Here is a 24,358-nt window from a genome sequence, read left to right as displayed (position 1 = left end):
GCCCAGTGCAGGGACTGCCCTGGGGCTCACTGCCCGTGGCAGACAGTGGCCCCTCGCAGTCCTGCCGGTGTAGGACCGCGGCTCCGACCGTCCCCGCGGCCCGGGTCCAGATCCAGGGCAGGGAAACCGGGATGGGGGGGATGCCCCTCCCCTCAGGACTCATGGAGCGTCACGGGGAGTTGCCTAAGCAGGTTTCACATCCTCAGGAGCATCCGTAGATTCTGTTTATTCCACACCAAGATGCTCCAGAGCAACTGAATCAATCGAGTGCCCCTCAAACCCGAGAGGTGCCAGTGTGGGCAGAGCTGCTCTTTGGGGGCTCAGCTCCTCAGACAGACGGGGAGCATCACACCAGCTCCTGCCCGGGCTCTGCAGAGCTTGGGGGGCACAGAGCAGCCAGGCAGAGATGTTCTCCGCTGGGACCGGGCTCCTACTGTACTGCCGGGGCTGCAGCCGGGTCCTGGTCCGGCTCACCCGGCCGTGCCCGGGGCTGCACTGCCCCAGGGACTGTTCAAACCTGCCCCAGTCCCGAGTATCCCGAATCCCAAGGGACAGCAGAGGTGGAGGTGCCGGGGTGGGAGCTGCGGGAATTCTGGGGAGCTGCCATGCGATGACAGGAGATCCTGGGAGATGCGGGGGCCACGCCAAGGGACGCCGAGGTGATGTCGGGCCGATGCCAGGGATGCTGGAGCGACGCTGGGGCCGTGTCACGGGACCCGAGGGGATGCCAGGTGACGCTAGGCGTGCCAGAGGGATGCCGGGGGGACGCCAGGTGATGCCGAGGCCAGGACCAGGAACGCTGAGGGATGCCGGGGGGATGCCGGGGCCACGCCCAGGGGTGCCGGGGGGAAGTCAGGGGATGCAGGGGGGGATGCCCGGCTCCAGGCTCGCTCCAAGACCCACCCCCTGCCCGGAGAGCCCGCCGGGGCGGGCGGCCCCGGACTACATTTCCCATGGCCGCCGCGGCCGGGGGCGGTGCGGGGCGGCGCGGGGGGCGCGGAGCGCAGGCGGAGGCGCGGTGAGGCGCAGGGGCGGCGGGGCCCGCTCGGCCCGGCCCGGCTTGGCTCGGCTCAGCCCGGCCCGGCTCGGCGCCGGGCGGGGATGCGGGAGGGGCGGCCCGCGACCCCCGGCCCCGCTGCCTGCCCGCAGCGCCCGCACCGCCGCCACCATGAAGAAGCAATTCAACCGCATGCGCCAGCTCGCCAACCAGACCGTGGGCAGGTAGGAATGGGATGGGATGGGATGGGATGGGATGGGATGGGATGGGATGGGATGGGATGGGATGGGATGGGATGGGATGGGATGGGATGGGATGGGATGGGATGGGATGGGATGGGATGGGATGAGGGTGGGGACGGACCCTGCCCAGCCCAACCCAGCCCTGCCCACAGCCCCCATCCCACACCCTGCCGGCTCCCGCCCGCTCCGCCGCACCTGCACCTGCCTGTTCCCAGCTCCCTGCCGGCCCCACCGCCCCAATCCCGTGTGTCGTGCCTGCCCCACTGCCCTGATTCTGCCCCCTACCTGTGTCCTGCCCCACTGCTCCTACTCCCTGCCTGCACTCTGGCAGCCTCACTGTCCTCATCCTACACTTTTTCCGCTCCCTGCCTCCCCCTCCGCCCCTCCTCCTTTCCTGCCCCAGTGCCCTGATGCTGCACCTGTGCCCCTGCCACCTCCCTGCCCCACTGCCACTCCACAGAGGCCACTGCCTGCCTGCCCCACTGTTCCTGCTCTGTGCCTGCTTGCTCCACTGGCCCTAATCCCACTGCCTGCCTGCTCCCTGCCCTACCCTACAGCCTTCCTGCTCCCTGCCTGAGCCCTGACACCCTCTGTCCTCACCGTGCCCCTCTCCCTGCCCCTCTCTCTGCCCCACTCCCTGTTCTCTGCCTGCCCCACTGCCCCCGTACCCATCCCTTAGGTCCTTCTTTCCCATTCCCTGCCAGTCCCCCTACACCTGCCTTACCCCACTCCCTGTCCCTTTACTCTGTGCTTCCTGCCTGTCCCCCTGTCCTTCCCGTCCCCTCTGACCCAGGGCTGCGGGCCTCCCCGAGCCCCCCAGCCCTGATGCTGTGGGGTGCCCCACTGCCCTGTCCCCCAGCACCCCTGGGTGGCCCTGCTGGCCATGGGGCTGGGGGCACTCTGGGGCTCTGCAGCCGGAGCCGTGCCCACGGAGATGCCCAGGGGAATGCCGTGTGTGCCGGTGCACGGCCAGGCCTGGGTTTGATGGTGGCTGTTGTGTAATTCCTGGAGATTTTGCAGCGGGGAAGGGGAGGGAGGGGGGAAGGCGGGAAGAGGATTTATTTATTTTCCCCTTCCCATCGCGGCACTGGGGCACTCACAGCTGGAGCGGCGGCTCTGTGTCCCTTCGGCATCCCTAGGGCTCCTGCTGGCTCCCCCCGTGTCCCCCATGGCACCGGGGACGCGTCCTGCTCCTCGGGCTCCCTGGCAGGCTGGGGGTGCTGCCCCCGGCCCGGAGCGGGCACGGGCTGGGATGCAGCGGCTCCGGCCCGGGGCTGCGGGAATGCTGGGCAGGGACGGGAACGCGGGGACAGAGCGCGGCTCGGCAGCCCCGGGGCTCTGGGGCGGGGATCCGGCACCGGAGCAATGTGGGAATGTGGAGTGGGAGCGTGGGGTGTGTGTGGTGCCAGAGTGTGGTGTGGGATCGTGGCACAGGAGCGTGGCACAGGGAATGTGCGGGAACATGGTGCAGGAGCGTGCCGTGCGATCGTGGCACAGGGAATGTGGCGCTTGGAACGTGGTCTGGGAGCGTGGCACAGGGAAGGTGGTGCTGGGATCGTGCAGTGGGGTCATGCTGTGGGAAGGTGGTGCCAGGAGCGTGCTGTGGGGTCCTGGAACAGGAAAGGTGGTGCTGGGATCATGCTGTGGGGTCCTGGAACAGGGAATGTGGTGCTGGGATCATGTTGTGGGGTCGTGCTGTGGGAAGGTGGTGCTGGGATCATGCTGTGGGGTCGTGGCACAGGGAAGGTGGTGCTGGGGTCGTACTGTGGGGTCGTGGCACAGGGAAGGTGGTGCTGGGGTCGTACTGTGGGGTCGTGCTGTGGGAAGGTGATGCGGGAGCACCGGGAGCCCGGCAGTGCCTCCCGTGGGGGAGCAGCAGGGGGAGGACAGAAGGACAGAAGGTGGGATTTTCCCGTGGCATTTCCACTGGGCAAGGATCCCTCTCCAGACCTTCCGAGGGAGTTGGATACATTCCCACCCTCTGGGAATGGGGACTGCACGGGGGAGTGTCCCCAGATCCTCCACACAGCGTGGGAGACGTGAGCCGGGCACTGCTCCCATCCCTGGTTCCAAAACGGAGCCTCTGGCAGGGCTGGGAGCATCCTCTTTCCCCCATCCCGCCGGAGCATCCTGCTGTGCCCTCCCACAGCGCTGGGAATGGGGCCTGGGGCTCGGATAAACCCCTCATAATCCTCTTAGGGGATGTGCTGTGCAGCTGAAAGGCTCTGGAGGTACCCTGGGCCTGCGAGGGGATGCAGCCTCCTCTTCCCTGGGATGAGGCACCTGGAGGATCCTCAGGGCTTGGCTGGAGCTTGCAGAGCATCCTCGTTCTCATCTCGGCTCTTCTGGTCCCCACCTCAACGTGCTTATTCCTCTTCTACTGTGGAGTCCTGAGCAGGCCTCCCCAGATAGCCAGGAAGTAGGAATAATAGATAGGATTAAGGAATAATAGATGAAAATAGGGAATAATAGATGAAAACAGGGAATCATAGATGGAAATAAGGAATAATAGATGGAAATAGGGAAAAACGAAAGGAAGTGGGAAATAATACATGGAAATGTGGAATAATACATAGAAATGAGGGATGGTGAACGGAACTAAGGAATAATTAATGGAAATAAGGTATGATAAATGGAAATAAGGAATGAGAGTAGAACCCTGGTTTTGTCTCTGTGCAAGAGGTTCACTGGGGGTTAAGCACCACAGCCTTTGGGGCTCTGAGGGGTGTTCCCTCCTCCTTGTCACCAAACCCAAGTGGGGTTCCCCCTGCAGTGCCAGTGCCCTGAGTCTAGGAGTGCGGATCACCAGGATGGATCCTGTACTGGGCTGAGGGCTGTGCTCACATGGGGGCTGTCTCCTGGGGGCATTGCTTCATTCCAGGACAGTGGGGACAGCAGAGACATCTGCCCAGCCACCCTGAGGGGTGTGTAGAGAGGTATCCCAGCCCCTGGTGGCTTTTCCTGCTTTAGGTGGTGCAGTTTCCATAAAAAAGGGAAGCAGAGAGGGGACTGAAGAGAAACCCCTCTCCACAGGTGAGCAGAAGCCAGAGGGGACAGGTGAGAGCAGCCCTTTGTCCCTGAGAGGAGGTCACACAGAGGGACCGAGGGACAGGAGGCTCAGGGCTTGGGACAGGCTCAAGGTCAGGGTTAGGGCCAGGGTTGGGTTGTACTTGGGGTTAAGGTAAGGCTTAGGGTCAGACTTGGGGTTAAGGTCAAGGTTAAGGCCAGGATCAGTTCAGGATAAGAATCAGAACCAGGGAATTACTGGGTCAGGGTAGGATCAAAGTCAGGGTTAGGGCCAGGGTCAGGTGAGGAAGTGACTGTGTCCTTTCCAAATCTGGTCTGGAGCTCCGTGTCCTGGGTGCCACCACCAGGACCTTCCCAGCTCCACTTGGATGCTGGGAGCCAGCACCAGAGCCCCTGTTTCCCCTTGGGAGAGCAGCAGCTCCCACAGGAGCTGCAGTGGGAGATTGGAACCTCTGCTGGGCCCTGACTGTAGGGTTTATTTTATTTTGTTTTGTTTTAAATTTATTTATTTTATTTACTTTGGGTTTGTTTTTTTTTTAATGTCATTTTACATGACAGATAGAACTGGGGATGCTCGGCCCCACGCTTGGTAACTAACCTTGGGAAGAGTTCCTGTGCCAGTCTGTGAGGGGCAAGAATATTTATCTCTGTGGGGTAGAAAAAGGAAAGGGAAACCAATGAGTGGCTGTAGAACATTATGAGGAGGTTTCCTGCAAAGTGCTTTAATCTTTATTTGTGTTTGTCCATCCCATGGGGAGGTCCTGCCCTGGCTCCAGGGGCAGTTGTCCAGTGGGACAATGGCACCAGGTGTCACCTCAGTCACTCCAGTGGCCGAGCAGCCCTGGGAATTTCCCAGAATTAGCTCCCGAGAGATTTTTTCCCATGGGCATTAAATTAGGCTCTTGCAGCCGCTGCAGAGTGACACGTTGGGTTCCCTGGTGGCACAGAGGGAATGGAGGACACCGGGAATGGTGGCAGAATCTTGGAGGGGTTGGATTTTTCCTCCTCGACCTTTCTGAGCATCCCAAGCTGTGACCCTCATCCCGAGGGCAGTGGTGGCATGTGGGGCTGGATGTCACCTCGGTGGCTCTCAGGGAGATGCTTTTCCAAGCTCCAGGACGGCTGCACATCCAGACAAAGCCTTTAAACACCAAGGATTTATTCCTGGTGCTGCAGGAATATCTGGCAAGAAATAAGGACATTTTCTTCTGCTTCACGGAATAAGGGCAGAGGGAAATAAAAGCACCGCCTGGGATTTTCCCACTGGGATTTGGGGGGAGGGAACAAATAAATAACTCTGTAAATAGCTGGGTTCCCCATCTGCACTTCGGGGTGCCGGTGACTCGGGATTTTGCCTCTGGAGCCGGCAGATCCTGGCAGCCCCGGGGATATTTTTATCCTCCTCGAAAAGAGGCAGCGCTGACAACCTGGAATATTCATGGAGCGGGCTGAGGGTTTTGTCCCTGCTCCAGCAGCCTCAGGGCTCTGCGCTCTGCAGGGGCTTCTGCTCGACTTCTAAATCGGGCTGGAAGCGTGGTCGGGATGCGACCCCGGGGAGGGAAGCGCCAGGAGCAGAGGGCCCCGAGCATCCCGCGCCCAAGGGATGCCAGCACAGGGCGCTCCGCCGGGAAGGCGGCAGGAGATGAGGCAGGAGGAGATGAGCACTAGAGGCTTTTCTGCCTTGCAGACTCCGTCCCCCATTTTGCTTTTCTTCTTTGGGTTTCCCAGCGGTGGGCAGGATGGAGGGAAGCTGCTCCAGCCCTCCCTGCCTGTTCCTCCTGCTGCTGCAGCCTGGCTCGGCTGCCGCGGGCAGAGCGCCGGCCCCGGGCCCGCAGGGTGGGCAGCGCTCCCCCAGCGCAGCAGCGACACCCGGGCTGTCGCACCGTGTCACCCGCGGGCGGGACGCGCGGGGACGCGCCGGAGGAGGCGCCGGCGGGGCCGTGTCCCCACGGCGCGCTGGGTGCTGCAGTCGGAGTCGTTTCTCGGGAGCGCTGAGCAGCGATTTGAGGATATCAATATTTTATGTTTTGCTTCTTGCCTGCAAAAAAGGCACGGGGAAAACGCCGCGGCTCCGCTGGGGCTCGGCGGGTGCCGGGTTTGAGCCGCTGGGATCTGTCCCCAGGGAGGCGGTGGCCGGGAGGGCTCAGGTGGCGGCAGAAGGTGGGGACAGCGCGGCCTCGGATCAGGATCCAGCCTGGATCACGGAGCGCAGCGCTTCCAGTACTGCGAGTGACACTGAGGGGCTTCCTCCCCGCTCTGGCAAACGCAGAGGGTGCCCAGTGCTTTACCTAGGGGCTGTGGATGAACCTCACTCCCCAACCTCCCCTCTGCACTTTGGGGGCTCGAGCAACTGGAATTTTCTCCCAGGCACCAGAGGGAGATGCAGCAGAACCGGGATGGAGCTGGGCGCTGTCCCTGTGTCCGTGTGGGATGTGGGACACAGCCACCCTTGGGAATCAGTGCTGCCGGCACGGGATGGCCTTGGCTGGGTGTTTGTGCCTTCCTCTCCTGCAGTGGAGCTGTTTTTAGGCTGGAGCAAGGACAAATCAGGAAATCAGTGTTGGTAATTAAACAGTGATTAAATACTTATGGGCAGGTTGCAGCGAGGGGTGGCTGGGGTCAAATGGGTGTTTGGCCACCTGATGGAGATGGGGGCTTTGTGGGACACCATGGACTCGTTCTGTCTCTGAAGATGTATCCCTGCTCCTGCTGGAGATTCATCCCTGCTCCTGCTGGAGATTGATTCCTGCTCCTGCTGGAGATGTATCCCTGCTCCTGCTGGAGGTTCATCCCTTCTCCTGCTGGAGATGCATCCCTGCTCCTGCTGGAGATTGATTCCTGCTCCTGCTGGAGATGCATCCCTGCTCCTGCTTGGAGATGTATCCCTGCACCTGCTGGAGATGTATCCCTGCTCCTGCTGGAGGTTCATCCCTGCTCCTGCTGGAGATGTATCCCTGCTCCTGCTGGAGATGCATCCCTGCTCCTGCTGGAGATGCATCCCTGCTCCTGCTGGAGATGTATCCCTTCTCCTGCTGGAGGTTCATCCCTGCTCCTGCTGGATATGCATCCCTGCTCCTGCTGGATATGCATCCCTGCTCCTGCTGGAGATGTATCCCTGCTCCTGCTGGAGATGCATCCCTGCTCCTGCTGGAGATTGATTCCTGCTCCTGCTGGAGATGCATCCCTGCTCCTGCTTGGAGATTCATCCCTGCTCCTGCTGGAGATGTATCCCTGCTCCTGCTGGAGGTTCATCCCTGCTCCTGCTTGGAGATTCATCCCTGCTCCTGCTGGAGATGCATCCCTGCTCCTGCTGGAGATGCATCCCTGCTCCTGCTTGGAGATTCATCCCTGCTCCTACTGGAGATGTATCCCTGCTCCTGCTGGAGGTTCATCCCTGCTCCTGCTGGAGATACATCCCTGCTCCTGCTGGAGATGCATCCCTGCTCCTGCTGGAGATGCATCCCTGCTCCTGCTGGAGGTTCATCCCTGCTCCTGCTGGAGATGTATCCCTGCTCCTGTTGTCCCCACACCGGATGAGATGCTTTCCCATTCAGAGACAACTCACCATGAAATCCTTGTGGTGCTCAGAGGTTTGCAGGCTCAGGGTCAAATCCAAGGCCAGCAGCTCCCTGTCATGCGTGGCTGGAGCACCAGAGGGGGACAGTGGCAGGGGACAGTGATGGATGGTCCAGCCAGGCAGAGGTGGCTGGCACCAGGAGATGCTCCAGGGAAGCACCAGCTCTGCTGCACCTCCCCAGGTCAAGGCTTTGGAAACTCATGTATTTATTTGGGAATCAACATAATTTGCTTGATTGGTGTTGATTTCTGCTGGCAGCAATGAACTTGTGCAGCAGCAAAAGCTTGAGCACCCCGTGGCTGCGACTCCACTCCTTGGCTTTAGCTCTCCATGGTCATTGTCCCTTTTTCTCAGCTGCCTGCAGGGACAGAGTCTGGCTGCTGCCTGAGCAGGGCCTAGGTTTGTGCTGGGGGAAACATCTTGGGGTGGAAATCTGGAGAGAAAGAGGAGGAGCAGGATTTTATTTTCCACAAGGAAGAGCGTTGGAAGCTGGGGATGCTGGCTGCCTCTCCAAGGGATGCTCCCTCAGGATGTGTGTAAATCATATGGAATGAAGTTCTGAGGAATTAGGGACCAGACAGAGAAACTTGGGTCTCCTGCACCCCTCTCTTGTGAGGCACAGGGACCATCACCCGTCCTTAAGTGGGATTGATTGGATCAGCCCCTTTGCTTATCCCAGTCCATAAAATGCTGCAGCCTGGTTGTTCCCCCTTTTAAAAGCCAATTCCTCCCTGGCAGACTCCCCAGCCCACTGGAGCATCCTGGGATGTGTGGGGCTGGCGCAGGGGGATGCTGTCCAGTGAAACCACGAGGGTTTCTCACACTGAAGATGTGCTTTAGAACAGATCAAGGCCAGATTTTTGTTATTCTCTTTGAAATGTTGTTTTCTGCTTGCCAAACACACTTCAGAGCATAGCATGGGTTGGGATGTGGCTGCTGGGAGAGAGACCTGCCCATGGGACCTGGGATGTGCAAATCCCACCCACCTCCTGGCTGGGAGAGGAGAAAACACAGGAAAAAAAAATCCCTTTTTCTGTTCAAGTGAGGAAGTGATTCCTGGGGAGTGAGCAGCAGCGATGTGCCAGCGGTGCCTCACTCTCTGCCACCTCCCACTCCTTCAGGATGCTAAAAATATCCCAAGCCAAGACGGGCGTTGTGGCTGTGCCCGTGGATATTTGCTGCTTTTCTCCCTGTTTGTGCTAATTCTGTGTCACTTCCCATCCTGTCTAAATGAGAGTGAAGGTGATTCCCAGAGGAGGATGAGAAGCTGCTCAGCTCTTGCTCCCATGTGGGCAGTGCTCCCTGGAGAGCTTCTAATCTGTTCATTTCAATAACTTATTTTAAAAATTAAAATAAACAGGTTTTTTTAAATTTAATTATTTAAAATTTATTTTTTAAACCACCTTAAATCAGGTGCTGGGACATCTTTCATGCCAAAAGCAGATTTAATGCAGTTGTTTTGGGGAGGCCCTGGCACAGGGTGCCCAGAGCAGCTGTGGCTGCCCCTGGATCCCTGGCAGTGCCCAAGGCCAGGCTGGACACAGGGGCTGGAGCAGCTGGGACAGTGGGAGGTGTCCCTGCCATGGCAAGGGTGGCACTGGATGGGCTCTGGGGTCCCAGTCCAACCCAAACCATTCAATGATTTTATGATTTGCACTTTCTGCAAGGCTTTGGATGAGATGTGCTCATGCATGAGCTGCTCCTGTGCCGTGCTCACTGTCTGAGCAGTGCTTCCCTGTCTTTGCTCCTTATTTCCACTACTCCAAAACTTCCCTCGCTCTGTCCAACCTGAGAATCCAGCTTGGATGGCAGGAAGGGACCAGGCTCAGGAAATAAAGGTGTTGTTTTTGGGATGACCGCACCAAGCTCTCGCTGTCCCCTGATGAACCTTTAGAGACTGATTGGCTGAATTACAGCTCTGCCCCAGCTCAAATTGGCAGAGCTTGTTTTTCCAAGAGAAAGGATTCACTGAAGTTGTTAAAAACCCTGAGAGAAGGAATAAATGATCTGGATGTGATGGTTTAAATGAGCCTGAGCAGCTGTGGTGCAGAGGCCCCAGGCCCTGCATGCTGCGGGTCCGTGGGCCGAGGACAGCGGGTTTGTGTCTCCTGCATCCCAGCGCTCCTCCCTCGGGCAGGCAGCGGCTGCCACGGGCTCTGGAGCCAGGAATCCATCTCCAGTGAGCAGTGGGAAGGGCTCTGGCGAGGCCCCAGGCAGCAGCTGCCACCTCACATCCCATGGCTGCCCCCGTGTGAGGAGGCTCAGCCCATTCCTGTGCAGGCACAGTGCCTCTCTCTGAGCAATGCTTGCTTCCTTCTGGGAATCTCGCATCCCTGTTTTCCTGGGAATAATGGAAAAATAAGGGAGAGATGACAGGCAAGCCCTGGATTGGTGTGGTACCTGGCAGTGAGCCACGGAAATGCTCCATTAGCCCCTTCTCTAGGAGATCAGTAATGGCTGGTGGGAGCAGAGATTCTTAACTCCCCCCTGCATCCTGATGGAAAAGCACATCCCAGGGTCATGGTGTGCACGGGGCCTGCTGCGTGTCCCAGACCCTTCACCAATGGCTCCTCTCCTCTCTTGTCTTGCAGAGCCGAGAAGACCGAGGTGTTGAGTGAAGATCTGCTGCAGGTGAGGTTCCCTCAGAGCCATCCCAGGGTGTCCATGGGTGCCTGGGCATCTCCCATGGGGACTGCATCCTTCAGCAGCTCTCTGGTGGTGCCACAGTGTCCCAGCAATCCCAGGTGATTCCAGTGATCCCTGGGAGCAAGGGATCCCGCAGTGCTGGGATACTGGTGACAGGGTCCCTGGGGGATGGGTGATGGGATATTCCAGTGATGGGATATTCCAGTGATAGGATATTCCAGTAATAGTGTATTCCAGTGATGGGATGTTCCAGTGATGGGATATTCCAGTGATGGGATCCCCGGTGATGGGATATTCCAGTGATGGGATACTCCAGTGATGGGATATTCCAGTGATGGGATATCCAGTGATGGGATGCTCCAGTGATGGAATATTCCAGTGATGGGATCCCCGGTGATGGGATATTCCAGTGATGGGATCCCCACTGATGGGATACCCAGTGCTGGGATATTCCAGTGATGGGATCCCCGGTGATGGGATATTCCAGTAATAGGATATTCCAGTGATGGGATACTCCAGTGATGGAATACCCCAGTGATGGGATACCCCAGTGATGGGATACCCCAGTGATGGGATACCCCAGTGCTGGGATACTCCAGTGATGGGATATTCCAGTGATGGGATATTCCAGTGATGGGATACCCAGTGATGGGATTTCCAGTGATGGGATATTCCAGCGATGGGATTCCCGTGATGGGCTCCATGGCTCCTGCAGGTGGAGAAGCGGCTGGAGCTGGTGAAGCAGGTGTCCCACAGCACCCACAAGAAGCTGACAGCCTGTCTGCAGGGCCAGCAGGGCCTGGACGCCGACAAGCGCTCGGTGAGGGCAGTGGGGCTGGGAGCTCTGGGTTCCAGGGATTTGGGGGATCCGGGGATCCTGGGGGATCCAGGGATCCAGGTGGGAATGCAATCTCTCTCTTTGCAGAAGAAGCTGCCACTGACAACGCTGGCGCAGTGTCTGATGGAGGGATCGGCCGTGCTGGGGGACGATTCCCTGCTGGGGTAGGGGGCTGGAGCTACCCCGGGGTCCTGCACTGCTGGGGATGCTGGGGGCTGGGAATGGGGCTGGGAGTGTGCTGAGAATGTGCTGGGAATGTGCTGGGAATGTGATGGGAATGTGATGGGAATGTGCTGGTAATGGTGCTGAAAATGTTCTGGAATGATGCTGGGAATGTGCTGGGAATGGTGGTGGGGATGTACTGGGAATGGTGCTGAGAATGGCACTGGAAATGTGCTGGAATGGTGCTGAGAATGTGCTGGGAATGTGCTGGGAATGTGATGGGAATGTGCTGGGAATAGTGCTGAAAATGTTCTGGAATGGTGCTGGGAATGTGCTGGGAATGGTGGTGGGGATGTACTGGGAATGGTGCTGAGAATGGCACTGGAAATGTGCTGGAATGGTGCTGAGAATGTGCTGGGAATGTGCTGGGAATGCTGCCGGGAATGTGCTGGAATGGTGGTGGGAGTGTGCTAGGAATGTGCTGGGAATATGCAGGGAGTGTGCTGGGAATGTGCTGGAATGCTCCTGGGAATGGTGCTGGGAGTATGCTGGGAATGTCCAGGGAATGGTGCTGGGAATATGCTGGGAATGTCCAGGGAATGGTGCTGGGAATATGCTGGGAATGGGCTGGGAATGGTGGTGTTCCCTTGACTCCAGTGCCAGGTAATGGAGGATTCATTGCTGTGTTGGAGGGGCTGTGGAAATCTTGGTAGTTAGTTCTTCTCCTCCTTGTATGGGCTGGGGTCCTGTGATCATAAAGTGTAATCTGCACATATAGACATATATCTTTATTTTTATATCAATTTTATATATGCTATATATTTATATTTGATTTATTACTATTTATATACTTATATGTGATTTATACTTATTAATATATTTATATATGTACATTTTATATATTTCTGTATTATAATTTATATAGTTACATATGTTTTATGAATAGTTCTATATTTACGTGTGATTTGTTATTTATATATTTAATATATATATTATTTATATAGATATTTATAGTCCATATAATTTACATGCAATAAAGTTTAAAGACTGGTCTAATAATAATATATAATACCAATACATAACAGAATACTATTCTATAACAAAATTATATAGCTAATAATATGTCATAATATGATTATAAAATATTTTAATTATTTTTATACCATTATAAGTGCAGTACTTAAGGAATGAGCTTTCCTGACACCCCGGGTGCCCACGGTCCCCTGGCTGCTGCCCTCCCTCCACCATCTGCCCAGGAGGGGCTGCCCTGTGCCACTCCTGGAGCCCCGGGGGTGCTGGGTGTCCCTGTCCCCATGCTGGGTGCAGGACAGGCCCCTTGTCCCCAACCCCAGCCTGTCCCTGTGCTGGGTGCAGGACAGGCCCCCTGTCCCCAGCTCCACCCTGTCCCTGTCCCTGTCCCTGTCCCTGTCCCTGTCCCTGTCCCTGTCCCTGTGCTGGGTGCAGGACAGGCCCCCTGTCCCCAGCCCCAGCCTGTCCCTGCAGGAAGATGCTGCGCCTGTGTGGGGAGGCTGAGGACAAACTGGCACAGGAGCTGATCCACTTTGAGCTGCAGGTGGAGAGGGATGTCATCGAGCCACTCTTTGTGCTGGCTGAGGTGAGCTGGGGTGCCTGGGGTGCCCTGCTGTCTCCCAGAGCCCTTTCCGTGCCCTCATCCAGCTCCCCGGGAAGTTCTGATCCCCCAAGGCTGCTCCTCTCGGGTGCTGGAGCTGGGGCTGCCGAGGTGTGGCACATTCCACAGGAGGGATCAGCTGGGCCATCTCCCTGAGGGTGTTCATTGAAGGAGCTGCATCCTTACCCCCCCAGTTTGCCCCAGCCCAAAGCCCCAGTGTGTGGCCCATCTCTGGACACCTCTCCAGGGCTGCTCACCTCCTCCTGTTCCATGTGTCGCTGCAGGTGGAAATCCCAAATATCCAAAAGCAGAGGAAGCACCTGGCAAAACTTGTGCTGGACATGGACTCCTCCAGGACAAGGTAAGAAGTGCCTTCAAGTGCTTTATAAGAAATCAACATTCCCAAGCCATGGGTAGCTCCTGGGAGAGCAGCTCCTGGGTGAGCAGCTCCTGGGCCCCTGGCACCACGTTCCCTTGGAACAAGTTCTGGATGTGTCTCTGTGGGCCTTGAGTCAAGCTCTGCACGGGCCACGATTCCTGCCCCTGTCCACAGGATCCATGGATTCCTTTTCTTGCCTGCCCTCTGCAGCAAAAGTGTATTTTTTTTCTGGCAGAAAGGGTTATTTTCTACCTTTTTTCCCTGTCTTGGTGGGTTCTGATGCAAAAAGCCAGATCCTCCAGCCCCAGCAGAGGCACTCAGGGGAGCTGGGATGACTCAGGATTGTCCCATGACACCATTGAATTGTCCAAGCCCCCACTCCAGTACGTGCTGGGAGAGGTGTCCACAGTCCCCAGCATCATGTCCAGGCTCTCCCATCTCCTCCCTCTCTCTTCCCACCTGGATGTGACTCCTTATCCTGCTGAAAAAATTCCTTCCCTGGAGCCCGCTGTGTGCAGTGGGTTGGCAGTGGGTGCTAAATCCCAGCTGCCCTGGGATCCTCTGTGCTGCTCAGTCCTGGGGACCATGGTGGCCCTGCAGGGCCTCTGGGATGTGGTCACTGCTCTGACTGGCCCCTGTCCCTCCCGTAGGTGGCAGCAGTCGGTGAAGTCCTCGGGTCTGGCCAGCAACCTGCAGTCCTCGGGCGCCAAAGCCGATGCTCTCAGGGAGGAGATGGAGGAGGCAGCCAACAGAGTGGAGATCTGCAGGGTACTGGGGCTCTCCTGCCTGAGGGGATCTGTGGGCTCCCACACTCTGGGGAAAGCTGCAGCCTCTCCTCTCACCCTGCTCTGCATCTTTCTTCCTCCACTGCCTGTGCTGACCCCTCCTCTGGCTGGTCCCAAATGCAGCACGGTGGCTGTGGGTGATGCTCCCCACAGCAGGACACCCTCAGTTGCTCTGTCCCCCTTCTCCACATCCCACAGAGTTGGAGGAGCTCCCATTCCCTGGGAACCTGTCCTGGCACATCTCAGCACCAAGTACATGCAGCCCTGGCACTGTTAGAGACATTTCCCACCTTCTCTGTGCTGGGTTTATTTCCATCATTTTCAAGGGACTTTCACCCCCTTTCCATGGAGTAAGAGGGAGTCCAATCTCCCTTCTTTGAGCACTTTGGCGGGACCTGGACCTTGCTTAGACTGTAGTGGGGGAGGCTCCTGAACCTCCTCTGAACACCTTAACCTTAACCTGTGCCACTCTGGCTCCCGCTGGGACCGAGCTGCTCCCTCCTGGTGGCAAGGAGGGGCCGTGCTGGTGGCAGCAGGGCAGCAGGGGAGGGACAGTGATGGATCTTCTGCCCCCTGCAGGACCAGCTCTCGGCTGACATGTACAATTTTGTGGCCAAAGAAGTCGACTATGCAAACTATTTTCAAACTGTAAGTGCCACCCCCCCACCCCCAGGGCTATCCCTGTCCCCGGCAGCGCTGTGACCCCTGTGCTGTGTCCTTGCAGCTGATAGAGGTGCAGGCCGAGTACCATCGCAAATCCCTGGCGCTCCTGCAGAACTTCCTGCCACAGATCAAAGCCCAGCAGGGTGAGTGAGTGTCCCCAGAGCCCATTGGGGTGAGTGTCCCCAGAGCCCAGCGGGGTGAGTGTCCCCAGAACCCAGCAGGGTGTGTCCTCAGGGCTGTCCCACTCCTGCCTGTTGTTACCCCTGTGGAAAATGTTATCCAGCTCCTTTGAAATCCCGTGATGGCTGGAAAACACTTTATTTGGATTGCACCTTTCAAAAGCACTTCCCAAGCTGCCCAGGCCAGAGGTGCAGGGTCCCTTTCTTCTAACAACACCCATACAGAGTGTTTTGCTGCCACAACTGTGACCCAAGGGCCTTTTGGGGAGGGGCTGTTTGGTCTGTCCCTCTCCTCTATCCCCTCTGCCCATCACAGAGGCGTGGGTGGAGAAGCCCTCCTTTGGGAAGCCCCTGGAGGAGCACCTGGCTGTCAGCGGGCGGGAGATCGCCTTCCCGGTGGAGGCCTGTGTGACCATGCTGCTGGAATGTGGGATGCAGGAGGAGGTGGGTCCCTGTTGGATGGGGGATACAGGAGGAGATGGGTGGGTCCCTGTTGGATGGGGGATGCAGGAGGAGGTGGGTTCCTGTTGGAATGTGGGATGCAGGAGGAGGTGGGTCCCTGTTGGATGAGGGGATGCAGGAGGAGGTGGGTGGGTCCCTGCTGAGATGTGGGATGCAGGAGGAGATTTGTGGGTCCCTGTTGGATGGGGAGATGCAGGAGGAGATGGGTTCCTGTGGAAGGGGGGATGCAGGAGGAGGTGGGTGGGTCCCTGCTGGGATGGAGGATGCAGGCAGAAGTGGGTCCTGTGTCCCACCCTTGGTGGACACGATGGAAGAGGCCACGGGTGTCCCCAGGCCAGGGTGAGGAGCTGAGGGGCTCCAGGGACATCCCAGCCCCAAGCCTTGTCCAACACTGTTCCTCTGCCCAGGGTCTCTTCCGAGTGGCTCCCTCAGCTTCCAAGCTGAAGAAGCTCAAGGCTGCCCTGGACTGCTGTGTGGTGGATGTGCAGGAGTACTCAGCTGACCCCCATGCCATCGCAGGTGGGGCTCCTTGGGCCAGGGTGGCCCCTCCAGGCACTCCCCAAGGGCACCAAGTCCAGCTGAAGGCCAGGAACAAGTGGTGCAGTCCAGGGGTTGATGCTGGGTCTGATTTTGTTCAATTACTTTTGTCATGAATTAATGGCTTGGTTGATGGGCCAGGGTGTCCCCTCAGTGAGCAGGCAGGTGACACAACCTGGGGATAGTGGCTGCCCCAGAGAAGTGCTGCCATCCAGAGGGAGCAGGCCAGGCTAGAGATGAAGAAAACAGGGTACAACCATCATCCACTCACATTAATGAGGGTGGCACTAATGAGGGTGACAATGACTGGGGGATCTCTGCAGGAGCAGGGAGTGGTCAGGAAGATTTGTGTAAACATCAAACATGCCACCTTCTCTTAGCTCTTCTGGGGAGAATTCTCTCCCCATCACAGATCTGAACCCATGGGGCTGCTCTGGAGCATTGCCTGGGTCTCCATGACCTCCCTGCTTCCTTCTGGGAATGGGGGCTCTGGCAGGCATGGGGCTGAACCCTGGCTTCCCAAAGGGAACCTGCTCCCAGCACAGGGAGCTGGGAATGTCCCAGGCAAAAATGAGTGATCGAGACCTGGGAAAACACCTGGGGGAGGGAACTGGGAAGGTGCTGGCAGGGACTGGAGGGTTACAAGGGGGGTGCTGGGGGTGCCACAGGCTGCTCCAAGTCGGGAAAACCAGCGGGTGCTCTGGAGTGTGGTGGGTGGGAAGGCTGGGGGGGGATGTGTATCCAAGTGCCTAGGAGCAAAACCACTTGGTGCCCAACAGCTGATGCCCCCTGCAGTGCCAACCCCTGTGTCCCCTGTGTGCCACAGGAGCTCTAAAGTCCTACCTGCGGGAGCTGCCCGAGCCCCTCATGACGTTCGAGCTGTATGAGGAGTGGATCCAGGCCTCCAAGTGAGTCTGGGACATCCCCCCATTCCTCCTGGCATGGGTGGGGACAGCCTGGGTCCCCATGGATGGTTTGGGTTTTTTCTGGCACAGTTCACAGCGTTTGGTTTCCTCCGGGCTCTAAGAGCCATGGAGTGGTGAGAGGTCTAGGGTTTCCTGGGTTCAAAGGAATTCAAAGGGTTTCCTTCTCCCTGGGACAGGTTTTGTGGCTTAATTTACTTCCACAACGTTGGTGGCAGCCTGAAGGTCTCACAGGATCCCCAGGGGTGGGGTGGTGGGGTCCCAGAGCCCCAGGGCAGGGTGGGAATGGGGGATAACGCTCCCTCCCACCTCCCTGCAGCATCCCAGAGCTGGAGAAACGGCTGCAGGCTCTCTGGAACGCCTGTGAGAAGCTGCCCAAAGCCAACTACAACAACATCAGGTGAGCCTGGGGCTAGCAGGACAGGGGAGGGGACACAGAGGGTGTGACCTATGCACTGACCCATTTGGGATGGGCTCTCCAGGTACGTCATTAAATTCCTGGCCAAGCTGACCGAGTACCAGGATATGAACAAAATGACCCCGAGCAACGTGGCCATCGTGCTGGGGCCCAACCTGCTGTGGCCACAGGCCGAGGGGTGAGCACTGGGTGAGGGCTGAGGGGCAGATCCTGCTGGGAACCATGGTGGGAATCCTGCTGGGAGCCATACTGGGAATCCTGCTGGGAACCATACTGGGAATCCTGCTGGGAACCCTGGTGGGAACTCTGCTAGAAACCCTGGTGGGAACCCTGGTGGGAACCATACTGGGAACCCTGGTGGGAATCCTGCCGGGAACCATGCTGGGAATCCTGCTGGGAGCCCAGCTGGGGACCATATACTGGGAACCCTGCTGGGAGCCCTGCTGGGAACCATGCTGGGAATCCTGCTGGGAATTCTGCTGGAATGCTGCTGGAGCCCTGCTGGAGCCCTGCTGGAGCCCTGCTGGCCTGCAGGGGTTGCTGAGCTGCTGCTTCCCTGCAGGAACATGACGGAGATGATGACGACGCTGTCGCTGCAGATCGTGAGCATCATCGAGCCGCTCATCCAGCATGCAGACTGGTTCTTCCCGGGAGGTAGGGTGTGCCCACAGCCTCGGGGACAGCTGGCCTTCCTGGCACCTCCTGGGGAGGGGGCTCAGGGCTGCCAGGTTTGCTTTTGCCATCCCCCTCAGCTTGCTGGAGCTCACGCTGTGGCCACACTCAGCACAGCACTGAGATTCTGGAGCATGCCCTGAGCATCCCTGCGGTGCCAACCCCCCCAGTCCCACCCCTCCCAACATCCTCTGTCCCCAGACATCGAGTTCAATGTGACGGGGAACTACGGCAGCCCCCTGCACGTGAACCACAACGCCAACTACAGCTCCATGCCCTCCCCGGACATGGAGCACGGCGAGCGCCGGCAGCACGACCAGGCCCGGCGGCCCCTCAGCGTGGCCACTGACAACATGATGCTGGAGTTCTACAAGAAGGATGGGTAGGGACACTGCTGGGTTTGGGGAGAGGGAGAGCTGGCTTTGACACCATCCCAGGGGCAGCAGGAGAGGATGCTCAGCTTCCCTGAAGTAGGAGCAGCATCCTGGAAGCAGCAGGAGAGGATGCTCAGCATCACCTTGGGGTGGTTGGCACTGATCTGGTGGAGGCTGGGTGGTCCCCGGGAAGAGGGGCCCCCTGCTTTCCATGCCAGGCTCTTGGGGGTGCTCAGGTGAACCCAGACTGCCCCCAGCCCACTGCAGATAGGAGTGGGGCAGCCCATGGAGTGGCACTGGGGCTGTACCATGCCAGAGACAGGTGTCCTGGTGTCCTCAGGGTCTGCAGGATTTGCTCCAGGGGAAAGCTCCCCGTGTGCATGTTTCCCCTCCATGACACCTCACAGGGACCTCAGTCAAGTGGGCTCCAGAAAACACCCCAGGATTCTGCCCATCCCAAAAATGTCCCCATTTCCAGAAGATATCCCAAGCTGTCCCACCACTGGCATAGCCTGGTCCCTGCTCAGCCCCCCTGCTCCCACTCTCAAAGCCCCTCAGCCTTGCAGCTCCTTTACTCAGCTGTGACTTCTCTCCCTGTGCGCTGTACAGTTTTAGGGGATTTTCACATTAATAATCGTTTGTTTCTGCCCATGCAGCCTTAGGAAAATCCAAAGGTACCTCTGCAGGGTGCTGGGAGGGTGCTGGGTGAATGCTGGGTGGGTGCTGGTGCCTGCTGGTTCTTGGGGAAGGGAGAGGTGCCCAGTGGGTGACACAAACCTATCTCACGCGGCCACTCCTGTCTTATTGCCCTGTAGTCCCACTCGCAGCAGTTTCCCGGTGGAAGAGACGTTTTTAGTGACCCCGAAGGAGTGGCGAGGGGGTGCTGGCAGTCCCCTCCCGCCGGGCGGGTGCTGACTCCCGTCTCTGTGTCCCCAGCATGGGCGTCAGGGTGATGGACACCTCGTGGGTGGCTCGCCGAGGCACCTCAGCGGGGCGCAAGGCGACCTCGGCCCCCCCGGCCGCGCAGCCCCCGGCCCCGCCCCTCGAGCTTCCCCCCACGCCCCACTCGCCCATTCCCGAACAGTCACCGGAGATTTCAGCAACGCCCTCCCCGCCTCCCGCCAGCTTCGGCTTCCCCCCGGCAGCCGAGCGCATAAGGTAAGGCCGCCGGCACCCCGTGTCGCCAAGCCGGGCATCCTCCCCGCCAGTGAGGCCAGCAGGAAACAACCTCACGGTGCGGGAGAGGGTGCTCAGCACCCCCGGGAGAGGAGGAGAGTCCCGGGGGCAGCAGGAGAGGGTGCTCAGCATCCCCGGGAGAGAAGGAGAGTCCCGGGGGCAGCAGGAGAGGATGCTCAGCATCCCCGCAGCCACCACCCATCCCCATCCTGCCATTCCCATGAGAACTGTGCTACCTTCAGGGATTTTCCTGAGGGTCCCTTGCTCGCTGTCACTGGGCCGTAGTGGAATTTGAGCTGGAGGTGCTGCAGGAAGGTGCAGAGAGAACCCTCAGAGAGCCCAGAGCCCTCTGAGAACTTCGTCTGCCCAGGATCTGAGTCCGACTTTAATTCGCACAGCTCGTGCGGGAGAAAGCCTAAATCCCACTTTTCTGCCCCAAAAGAGAAGCAGAGCCTGGCCGGGATGCTCACACCTGGGGAGGGGCAGCCCCGGGAGCGCGGTGCGGTGGGACGAGTCAGGGGGTTCGGCACCTCGAGGGCTCCCGCGCCGTGCCCCCGCGCCCGCCAACGCTTCTGCTCTTTTCTGAATTTCCCCTCGCTTCTGTGTTACTTCTGCCGGTTTTTATGGTGCTTCTGTACTTTGCAGCAGGGCTGACCCGGCAGCTGCGCGGCGCGGCGGCGGCCCCAGCGCCCCCCGCCCCGGGGACCCCCCGAGCCCCCGGCCCCGCTGCCCGCTCTGGGCGCCGCCGCTGTGGCCGGGCTGCAGCCGCAGCCTCCCCGCGCCCGCCCCGCTGCCCGCCCGCCCCCGCTCCCTGCGCTGTCCCCCGCTGGCCCCGTGGCACTGTCCCCCCCTGTCCCCGTGGCTCTGCCTGCCCCCCGCGCCCCCCCTGCCCCGGGGCAGCCGCCCGCCCGCCCTCGCCGCAGGACTCGGCCCCCCGAGGTAACCGCGGGGCCCCGGGGGGGGGCTGGGGGTGTCACCGCCGCCTGGCCGGGGGGACCCTGGGCCGGAGGGGGGGTGCCCACAAGCGGCGGGGGCTGAGGAATCCCGGGGGGCGGGAGGGAGACACCGGGTGCGGAGCGCTGGGTGCGGGAAGGAGCTCACGGCTCTCCCTCTTCTCTTCTTCTGCTGTTTATTTTCAATTTTCTTTTTTATTGTTGTGGCTCATCTTTTACGTTTTCGTTTTACTTGATTTTTGGTTTTTCTTTTTTTATGTTTTTAAATCATATTTTTCATGAATTTTGAGTTTTCTTTGTTGATTTTTCATTTATCTTTATTATTTAATTCTCTTGTATTTTTTTTCTTTAATTTAATTTCTAATTCTTTGAATGTTTTATCTTTGCTTTTCATTGTTTTATTTCTATTTTTCTTCTTTTTTTTTCATTTAATTTAATTTTTAATTTTACTTTTATTTTTTATTCTCGGCCTTTTTATGCTTGAAATTTTTCCTTTCCCTGTCGTGTTTTCACTTCTATTTTCTTCCTTTCCTTTCCTTTCCTTTCCTTTCCTTTCCTTTCCTTTCCTTTCCTTTCCTTTCCTTTCCTTTCCTTTCCTTTCCTTTCCTTTCCTTTCCTTTCCTTTCCTTTCCTTTCCTTTCCTTTCCTTTCCTTTCCTTTCCTTTCCTTTCCTTTCCTTTCCTTTCCTTTCCTTTCCTTTCCTTTCCTTTCCTTTCCTTTCCTTTCCTTTCCTTTCCTTTCCTTTCCTTTCCTTTCCTTTCCTTTCCTTTCCTTTCCTTTTTCTCCATCTCATTCTTATTCCTTTCCTTTTTCCTTTTCCTTATTTTGTGGGTTTTTTTTCTTTTCTTCATTTTTCTTCCATTTCAACGTCCGCATTTCTTTCCTCTTTCCTCTTTCCTCTTTCCTCTTTCCTCTTTCCTCTTTCCTCTTTCCTCTTTCCTCTTTTCTCTTTCCCATTTTGCGAGGTTATTTCCTTTTTTTTTTTTTTTTTCCTTTTTCTTCCATTTCTCTTTTCCCTTTTCTCTCCCTGTCCCTGTTGCTCTCTCCGCTCTCTGCCCGTTCCGTGCCCCGTGCCCGCCCCAGCACTTTCAAGCCCCCGGAGCTGTCCCCGGGGCCGCCCCCCGCGCCCGCCCCCGCGGCCGAGCAGAGCCCGCACTCGCTGCGCAAAGGTAGGAGCGGGGCGGGGAGGGGGCGGCGGGGTCCCCGCGGGGTGACCCGGCCCTGACGTGTCCCTGTCGCTGTCTCTGTCCCGCAGGGGCCAAGAAGCTGGCGCCCATCCCGCCCCGGGGGGCGGCGGGGGAGGCGGGCGGGGGGCAGCCGTCCCCGGCCAGCCTGTCCCCGACCCCCCCCAGCACCCCGTCCCCGTACGGCCCCCCCGGAGCTCCCCCCGGGGCGCCCCTCGGAGCCTCCCCCGGAGCCGGGCCGCCCCCGCCGCCCCCGCTGCTGCCGTCCCCCGCCGCCGCCGCCCCCCGGGCCCGGGCCGCCCCCAAAGCGCGGCCGCGCCCCGCGCTGCCCCCCCCGCCGCAGCCGCCCCCGGCCGCCCCCGCGCCCCCCCAGCCCCCGGAGCCGCCCCGCCTGGACACCGCGGGCCCCGGGGACGGCGCGCTCACAGGTAACCCCGGCGGCACTGGCCGGCGAGGGGTCCCGGGGGTGGCAGAGTCCCCCAGGACGGGGACAACGGCCCTGAGAAGGCAGGACTGTGCCCTGGAGGGTGGCACGCTCCCCGGAGAGGTGTTCCCCAGGAAGCTGACAATGTCCCTGAAAGGCAGATCTGGCCCTAGCAAGTTGGTGGTGTCCTCAGGAAGGTGACAATAGCCCAGGCAAGGGAGAACTAGCCCCAGCGAGGAGATGCTGGCCCAGGAGGGAGCCGATATCCCCCGAGGATGGCATGTACTCGGGAAGGTGGTGATGCCCCTGGAGAAGTGCAAGTGTCCACAGGACATGTTGGTGCTGTGTCCCCCCGTGGTCCCTGCGCTGCTGGAGGAGGACAACCAGGGGGATGCTTTGGAAGTGCCAGGTGGCATTGGGGACCATGGAGGACACAGAAGCTGGAGGAGTGTCCCAGTGTCCCTTCCTGGAATCTGGCAGGGCACAGGGCTCTGGACCCTGTGTGCCCATCCTGCCTGGGAGGGGTTGGATAGTGTGAGTGGCAGGGAGGGGCTGGTCATGGTGTTCCCAGGGGCTGCCACCTGCCTTTGGGTGGCACTGGCTTTGGTGTGGCTCTGCCAGCACACTGCTGTGGGCCTGCCAGGGCACCCTGGCATGGATGCAGCCCTGACATCACACCCTGGCATCACCCTTGGCTCAGGTGCAGCTCCCCTGTCCCACTGTGGGACAAGATCCCTGAGCCACAACCTGAGCAACATTCCTGGGCATTATCACTGAGAAATATCCCTGGGCAATGTCCCTGAGCTGGGCAGGAGTGGCAGAGATGCTTTTCCTATCTGAGGGGGCTGCTGTGCTGTCAGCAAGGGACACGATGACACCGCCTGCCTTTGGCTGTGATCACCCTGTCACTTCACACGTGCAGCCTCACCCTGCGGGTCCCCTGGGAGAAGGGACAGCAGTGTCACCTGCGCTTGGTGGGACAGAGCTTCATGGGACACCGGCAGTGTAACAGCCCTGGCTCGGGTGGGGTCCCAGAGCAGGGGGCAGTGGTGATAGCCCTGGTGGTGGCACTAACACGGTGCCAGCCCCGGTGGGTGTGCCCATCACTGTGCCCTCCCGCAGGTCTGCTCCGTTTTGAGGTCCCCTCCCTCCACGTGTCCCCGGATGCCGCCCTGTGCCGGGACCCACCCGAAGCAGCGCAGAGACTCTCGGGGCCGAGCCTGACCCCGCGGCAGGAGGAGGAGGAGGAGGAGGAATCGGAGAGCACAGCCCTATGACAGTGTCCATGTCCCCAAGCTCATCCGTGCGGCGCCCAGCGGCCAGCACCGGCCACCGGCACCGAGAGCCACGGGCCCGTTTTGGGTGGCAAAAGCGCCCGGTTTGGGGGCGGCCGCTGTTCTTTAGTTCATTTTTGTTCGCCTTATCCAGACTTTGCCTTTGAACCGGGTGCCTGCCCCCCCTGCCCCGCAGCACCCACGATCCTGGGGTGATGCCACCATGTCCTCAGTGCCCCGAGGCGTGTGCCACTGGGTGCTGGCCAGGTGACAGGGTGCTGGCTGGCGCTTGACAGTGGGATTTCTTTTCTTTGGCTTTTTCCCCCTCCGCTTGTTTGGGAGCAGGATGGGACCTGACCAGCAATAACCTGGGACATAGGATGTGCCCCTCTGGCTCTCGGGGTGCTGGCGGGGGAGGTGCACGTCCCTTGGCACCCGCTGTACCCGGAGGTTGGTGGCTTTGGTCGTGCATGCACAGACATATTAACCTTTTATCCTTTCCAGAGAGAGAAGATCTATATATATATATATCAGCAGAGATATATATATATTCTATATTTGTATAGAGAGAGAGAAATTATAGAGAGATTTGTTTTATTTGGAGCCATTCCCGCCCGGCCGGGGCGAGAGGGAGGATGGAAATGGCAGCGCTTTGCCCTCGCTCGCGCCGTGCCCCCCGCCCCAGGCGGGCACCGGGGGGCACCAGCACCCCAAAGCAATCAATAAATCCAATAAATCCATGTGCCACTCGCTGAGAACTGCCTGGAGGCACCGGCCTTTGCTTCCTGCCCTGGCCTCGGGGGAAGGATTTGGAGGTGGAGAGGGTTTGGATGATA

The 24,358-nt window shown here is 58.8% G+C and overlaps 1 protein-coding gene across 1 annotated transcript; it reads left to right on the top strand.

The window, feature by feature from the left end:
* Window positions 1-610: 610 nt before the first annotated feature.
* ARHGAP44 (Rho GTPase activating protein 44) lies at window positions 611-24,108 on the top strand. Its single transcript, XM_056506314.1, has 23 exons — window positions 611-1,221; window positions 6,057-6,226; window positions 6,316-6,538; window positions 10,435-10,474; window positions 11,205-11,309; window positions 11,415-11,491; window positions 12,993-13,104; window positions 13,404-13,480; window positions 14,149-14,266; window positions 14,863-14,931; window positions 15,008-15,089; window positions 15,442-15,569; window positions 15,995-16,106; window positions 16,951-17,032; window positions 17,367-17,447; window positions 17,530-17,643; window positions 18,028-18,119; window positions 18,339-18,519; window positions 19,168-19,185; window positions 19,448-19,669; window positions 21,724-21,809; window positions 21,896-22,252; window positions 23,371-24,108. Exons 1-23 carry the CDS (start codon window positions 611-613, stop codon window positions 23,523-23,525), a joined length of 3,312 nt encoding a protein of 1,103 aa, XP_056362289.1. The 3' UTR covers window positions 23,526-24,108.
* The last annotated feature ends 250 nt before the right edge of the window (window positions 24,109-24,358 follow it).

The sequence above is a fragment of the Oenanthe melanoleuca genome, chromosome 18, assembly GCF_029582105.1.
Source record: "Oenanthe melanoleuca isolate GR-GAL-2019-014 chromosome 18, OMel1.0, whole genome shotgun sequence".
Lineage (NCBI taxonomy): Eukaryota > Metazoa > Chordata > Aves > Passeriformes > Muscicapidae > Oenanthe > Oenanthe melanoleuca.
Note: the sequence above shows the minus strand (reverse complement) of the source record. Positions and strands in the feature narration are given on the sequence as shown.

Excerpts from the sequence above, each read along its gene's own strand:
- ARHGAP44 (XM_056506314.1), top strand. The coding sequence starts at position 611 with ATGACAGGAGATCCTGGGAGATGCGGGGGCCACGCCAAGGGACGCCGA. Across the intron at positions 1,222-6,056 it reads GCCAACCAGACCGTGGGCAG|CCTGGCTCGGCTGCCGCGGG; the intron begins GTAGGAATGGGA and ends CTGCTGCTGCAG. Across the intron at positions 11,492-12,992 it reads GGGGACGATTCCCTGCTGGG|GAAGATGCTGCGCCTGTGTG; the intron begins GTAGGGGGCTGG and ends CTGTCCCTGCAG.